Consider the following 7,092-nt stretch of genomic DNA (forward strand, 5'->3'; position numbering starts at 1 on the left):
TACCTCAGTACACTCCAGAGTTTAAAATAAATAAATAAAAAACTCTGCCTTGGATTCTTAAAGAAGCTATGATTTGAAATACACTTTTTTTTTTTTTATTATTTAAAAGACAAATGATAAAATATCGGTATCGATATCGGTATCGGCGATACCAGCCTGAATTTTACTCGGTATCGGATCGGAAGGGAAATTGGTGGTATCGAACATCACTAGTAAGAACAACACATTAGAACAGAGACCTCTCTATATAAACTTTAGGTACCATATTTGAGCCTGACATCACAGCATAAAACACCAGCCGCTGCTCTGAAGGCTCTATGACTCCCCAACTGGGCTGGAGCTGTGAGCAGCAGTGCTTCCTGTGGCTCCCACCCAGGCCCAGGGCCCAGACCCCAGGTCACACACATACATGATGTACATACGCCCAAGCACCCAGCTCTTCTTTAGTGCATCCTCCACACCCGGCAGCATACAGCCAACCAGTCCTTCATTCCATTGTTCTCCAGAGTGACACATCTTTACACCAGTGGTCAGATCACACTCCGGCCCAGATGTCTGTCAGTGTGCTTTTGTGTACTCTATGTATGTGGGTAAAACCCTTTTAGTCTGAGTGTAAATTCTGTTTAACAGAAACATATTCCCTGAGCATTAACATGTCTGAATATGGTATATATATATATATACTAGTCTATGTTTACTTTTACTGTTTCAGATTTACCAGATAATAATAATATCTGACAGTGAAGGGGTTAATTTAGAATGATTAAACTGGGATTTTGTTTTTCTAAAAATTACCGTAAGGCGAACATAAACCACATGATGTCATCTATCTCCCGAATCCAGCTCATAAAAATCTGACCTTGACTGCATTCCAATCATACCTTCCTCCCCTGTTGTTGGAGTGGGGGAAAGGGCATCACATCTTGTGCAGAGCCTTTACCCTATACGGTGTGAAAAAATGAAAAAAAAAAAAAAACATCACACGTTTCACCTCCAGACTCCCTGTGAACTCCTGCCTCTCTCTTGTTTGTTTCACCTGTTTGAATGATTTTACCTGTTAATCTGCTCCGTCTACTCTCTCCACGTCAGTTATGTTCTTTGTTTTACAGTTGTTTCCCTGTTCAATTCCTTGTCACAGCGCCCTCTTTGGTGGTTTAATTGTCATAAGTTTACCTTCAAATGCTGCCATAGAGTCTTACATGTTATGTCAGTGTTTTTTGTCTGGTTGGCATTTTATATTTGCTTGTTATACCTGCATACCTGTTTTCTGTCTGTTGACAGTAGCAGAAAGGTTTAACCTTAATAAGATGCTAGCTAAAAACAATAACTGAAAATACCTCCAAAAATAACTTTAAGTATCCATGCTAAAAAATACAAGCGGACAGGTCAGGTCAGGTACACCCTAGGAATTGTTAAAACTAAGCAAAAAATACAAATCTAGAAGAAAGACAAAATAATTAAATAAAAAAATAAATTACCAATACACAGAAAATACAGTGAAAAAGTTACAGTTAGGTAAAAAGGTACTGTAGGTCAAAAGGTCACTAAAACATGAACAAATGTCTCAAAATATGCCTATAAAAACAAATACGGGCAAAACAATTACTCCCAATAAATATAAATGACATGTTACGGGGGTGAGAACATTTTATCCTCTGCTCCACCTGAGAAAACCCTGATCTCTGTGAGTAGCACCATGATGACCAACATTAGAATACAGCAGCAGAGGCCTTCACTGTTAGCCTCCACCACAGGAGAGATGTTTAGACAGATGTTTATGTTTAAATGTTGTATTAATTGTACATGGTTATAATAATAATAATACATTTTATTTCATAGGCGCCTTTCTGTCACCCAAGGACACCTTCGTTTCAGATTTATTCAAGTGAAAATGTGAAAATATTAATTTTCCTATGCGTACCACACTTTGAGAACCACTGAACTAAACCCTTCTAAAATATTCATGCAATAACGTTAATTAGACAAGAATAAACAGCTAAGATTCACTAAAGGAGTCACAAATCAGTCAATAACCAAAGAGAAATGACAAAAAAAATAAAGGCCAGATCATTGAAACTAAGTTGTGACAAAAATAATCAAGAGTTTTTTTGATAAAATCCCACTGTGAGAAATCAAGCAAATGTGCAAAACAGCTGTTGTTAAAAGATAATAAATACTTGTGGGCCACATAGGACTGTAGTAGATGTTTTATGATGTACATACAGTGCTGGCTCCAGTGTGCAAATACATTTGAATGGCTTGTGAACAAATTTTTTTTTTCAGTTCACATCATTAACAATGATTAGTTAATTATTTAAAATAAATGTATTTGTAACATTTACAAATCACAAATTATACTATTTACTGCAAATTTAAGAGTAACTAGCTGTAAAAAAATGTTTTATTTATTGTTCTGTTTTTCACTCTAAGGGGAAAACTAAACTAAAAAAAATGTCACTGTGCCAAACCCAAAGCTGGATGTGATCATGTGGAGCAGATGTTGACTTGGTTTCCTACAGCTTCAGTCCCACAGTCACACATGCTCGGCTCCATTAGAAACCCTGAGTGTGGGGCATTAGCACACGTGTGTGTGTGGGTCCACATCCTGTGGAAATGTCCTTGACAAAACCACACAGGCTCTACCAACGCAGCATTCGCCTAACAAACACATCGGCTAAAGCCTTTAATTTTCAGGGGAGGCATGCGGAAGCTGGGGCTGTAAACAAGCATTAGATGTGATACTGAGGAAGTGTTTGCTACCAGCCCACAAGGGCTGACGGACCAAGAGTTCAATGGCCATGTATTCTTAGAAACAGGAAGCAGGCAATGCATCCACAGCTCTGATTTCCACTGAGGTAAATAAGCGGAGGTGGGTTTTTTCTCTAACTATTATGATAGCTTAACAAAATAATCCTGGCTTAGATTGTTCTCATGTATGTCCTAGTCTGTGTTTGCATGTGGGACGCAAGGCACATTGGCTTACACCAGGGGTCCCCAACCTTTTTTGTACCAAGGACCGATCGGCCAGTATCAACTGTTAATACTGGTAATCCTTCGCTGAGGGATCATTACATTTTCAAATTAAAACATTTTTTAGACTTTTTTCTGTTAATGTCAGAGTGTGAATGACCTGTTGTTTTGAAACATTGACAGATTATCTTTGAATGACTAAAGTAAAGTGATATGACTGGATTCATTTTGAATAAAGTAAATTAGTAAAACTGAAGTACATTTTTTCACTGTGTCTCACTGCAGCGCGGTACCAAATGATCTATGGACCGGTACCGAGACCAGGGGTTGAGGACCTCTGGCCTACACAATTTATCTTTTTAAATGTGACATCAGTTTACCTTTGGCTTAGGCCCACAGGATACTACATGTACCCTGTTTAAATCCATTTCCATTGTTCCCATTCCAATAATGTACACAGTGTATTTAACTTGACTTTTGTATTTTGGATACAGGCCTTTAGCATCTATTAGTAAGTGACCCAGAAATGTATTCTCAAATGGTGGTCACGAACCTGAAATCAGCATGTGATGCATATATTGTGTTAAAATAAACTTCAACCCAGAGTGGCCTTGAGGGGTGAGGGTAGACCAGACCCAAAAAACCAAATTAAATTTTGGATTTTTTTCCTTTTTTTGTAGGTGCAATGGCTGAAAAGTGAAATAGGTTTTCTGACTTGACACTGGGCCCAGACAAATCTTCAGCGTAGGTGAGTTTCTATGGTACAAATATGGAAATGTATCACTAAACCTAGAAATAGAGCAATAATATAGTAGGCCTTCAGTGACCCACATCTGGTATGGAGGAAAATTTGTCTGGCCCAAAAAAGGCTCAAATTAAGAACACCTGATGACACCCAACGTGGGTCACTTAAGACCCCAGAGTCCATTCCTGTATGTAAAATAGTCGTACAGTACGTGTCATATGTGGGATGTGGCCCATGTAGGTTCATGTGGTACGGGCCTTGACTACCTTCTCCTAAGAAACAGACACAGTACAACAGGATACAAACTAACAGCATGGCTTCAGCTCTGCCATTTCTGGCAAGGTAACACAGGATGGAAGTTTTTCCCAGTCACTGAGCTGATAATGCTCCAGGCTACGTCTAACACCACAGACACACAGACGAGTCAAAGGAGGACTGATGTCACAGCTACGACAGGCGTGGAAGAGCTCGTAAATGCTACGTGCTGCGGTCAACGCACACATGTTTCTGATCAAGACAGACACACCAAAAGACCATGTAATGAGTAACGTGTTTTCTTTTTTTGCTTTGAGCTCAACAGATGATGTACAGATTCTAGACTTTTCCTCTGGGACTTCCTCACTGTACCTGCTTACATACATAGGCTTTTGGATGAGGAACAGACACCCAACACACCCTGCTTTGTCTGGAAACAATATTCATTTCTGTGGGAAACATTTTTTTCAAGTCAGACAAAGGAAATCCCACCCTTAATTAAATGTGGTGCAAAGGAAAATATATTTTCTTCCCTTTGTCTTGGTGAAAAGGGAAACCTACTGAGTGTAAAACTCATATAAGACGATTTAAGAGTTTTACATGAAAGACATATCACAACAAAAATATATTATTAACTCAAAAAAAACCCTTCCATTTAAAATGTTTTTTCTTATTTATTTACATCATAAGGGCATCATTAAAGTGATGCACATGTATATATACAGAAACACTGTGTTCATCATCAGGGTCTGGTTGCTATTTCTGCTAAAGTAAACCACAGATTCATGTACTATAAACAACACAGGCATATTAACTACTGTTGCAAATAAATAGTTTGGTCCACCTATGTCACAGGTTTTTATTGGCCAATATCTGGCCATGTGGCTGCCGGTCATATCTCAGCCTAACTTGACCAAAAGTGACCGTCAGGTTTGAGCATGATCTAGAAATAGATCCATGTTTTGTTTCTTTTCATAGTTTGTTGTTCACATTCTGGACACTAGACCATTGGAAATCAGACCTGTAGATCTTTACATTAATAAAAAAAGAAAAAAAGAAAAAATATTTTCTCAGTTCCATTGGCTAGAATAACAACTTTTTATTTTATTTTACAAACGACAGATCTTTTAAATCCAACGTCTAGCAATTATTAAAAAAACTAAACAGAATGCTCAATACTATATATAGTGTTAGTGTCAGTAGTGGCTGTGGTTTGTAATTTAATTGTAGCAAATCTGTCATTTTTGTGTATTAAACAAGTCCTACAAACATAGCTATCGTATTGGCAGCTTCAGAGTGCAGCTAGCCATCTAGCTAGTACGACAATACATTTTTTGAAGGCATCCATCTTGTTTTTAACTCAAACAACTGGTTTTTGATGCATTTAATAGTTACGTATCCAGTAGCCAACTTGGGTTTCCAAGTTTCCAAGTTGGCCAACTTGGGTTTCCATCCAAAATATGAACCTCTTGTGCATATATAGAACTACAGATTGTAGAGTTGATATTTGAATTTATAGAAAGTGTAAAAACATTGATGGGAAGTCTTGTCTTTGTCTACTGTATGTACCAAAACCGAGGTATCACCAGAATGTAGCTGTGTTAGTCTTAGCATTTCATCAGTTCCTGCTCAACCTTTTTCTGAAATCGTTGGGAATTTCACATATTAGCAATAGTAATTTAGTGGTTCACATTCTGTTTTATCATATTTTATCCCCATAACTGAACAGTCAAATGCACTCACCTCCATCATTAATTAAAGTAGTTATCTCTAAATATCTGAAACCACCAAAGTACAGTAGTTTTTGCAAATGAGTTCAAGCCAAGCTTAGAAGCCAGGCACAGTTTCACCATTTCAAAGAGGCTGTCACCTCAACAGTGTCCAAAGCAGAACTGACTGTCAAGTGTAGTAAGCTTAGTCTTTATTTCTCACCACTGTGTTCTTATATTATTCATCTTTGTTGTCGTCACCAACTGTTCCTCTGACTCCACCCACTGCTGTCTGGCCAAAAGCATTTTTTTGGTATCTGTCTGTTCCCGCTGCGTTGACTTTCCATTGGATTGTTCAGGGAAAACTTGTCTTTTTGACACCGTATGTTGACGTTCACTCACTATGACCACGAGAGCTCCAGCAGTCTTTTGCTGTTCCATTAATATGTTGGACGGAAAAAGGAAATAATTGGATTAAATGTGTGGCTTCTTCCTCTGCACATAGAACAGTCTTCATGAAAGTCTTCAGGAACGGTGGCATAATTCCAAAAAATAAAATCTTTCAAGCATCTTAAGAGAAAAAAAAACTAATACTTTAGACGAAATCGCTGTCTGATCTGAATATATCCGACTAGCTCTTGCTGTTCATGTGCTCGGTGTGGCTCTCGATGCTATATAGAGAAGATGCCACATAGGAGGCCGAGCGGAAGAAGTCGGCGTTGGCGAACGTGCCAGCAAACTGCATCCGCTGCTGATTCCAGTGTCGCCTCAGCACACTCTGGACCTACATGGCAAAGTTAAAAGATTTAGAAATCTTAAAAACTTAACGTTTCTTTCCTAACTTAAACCAGCTGAGAGTGTTTTTCAAAAGGATAAAAATTATTTGAAATATTTGGGCCAATATCTAATAGTACTTTGTAAAAAGAAAAAAAAACAAGCTAGAGAAACAAAATATAGCCTTATAATAATAATAAAAAAATTGAAATAATAAAATAATAATAAACCAAAACATCAAAAGATAACAATATAATTTCAGTAGTTAAAAGAAGCAAGTTAGCAAACAAAAAACCAACATAGTACCAAAAATACTGAAACATTCACCAGAGATGTGTGATGTTAAACATCCTATACTGTAAATGAATTGGAAATCATCAGCCAGAAATACACAGCTGTTGCTCTGCTGAGTAAGAGTTTCAGCTCACCTCTCCATTGAAGAAGCAGAATATTGTTGAAACCAAAAAACCCTGAGAGAGTAAGAGAAAAGACATTGTTGAGAAATTGTGCAAAGGGGAGAAACAGAAGGTGCAGCTGAGCGTCATGATCAAAATAGTTTTCATTGCATTGACCTGGTAATGCATAAGGATCTCCATGATGTACATGTAGATCTCATTGACCCACTGATCCTGAGGCTTG

At 37.8% G+C, this 7,092-nt stretch overlaps 1 protein-coding gene across 1 annotated transcript in view; it reads right to left on the minus strand.

Annotated features, from left to right (window-relative positions):
- Positions 1-4,624: 4,624 nt before the first annotated feature.
- LOC103389261 (calcitonin gene-related peptide type 1 receptor-like) overlaps positions 4,625-7,092 on the minus strand; it is an 8,586-nt gene continuing 6,118 nt past the window's right edge. Inside the window, 3 exon segments of the mRNA XM_025062488.1 lie at positions 4,625-6,463; positions 6,882-6,923; positions 7,026-7,092. The exon segment at positions 7,026-7,092 is cut by the window's right edge and continues 44 nt beyond it. Coding sequence (XP_024918256.1) covers positions 6,311-6,463; positions 6,882-6,923; positions 7,026-7,092 — 262 coding nt within the window. The 3' untranslated portion in view covers positions 4,625-6,310.

Source organism: Cynoglossus semilaevis, chromosome 14 (assembly GCF_000523025.1).
Source record: "Cynoglossus semilaevis isolate Cse_v1.0 chromosome 14, Cse_v1.0, whole genome shotgun sequence".
Classification (NCBI taxonomy): Eukaryota; Metazoa; Chordata; class Actinopteri; order Pleuronectiformes; family Cynoglossidae; genus Cynoglossus; species Cynoglossus semilaevis.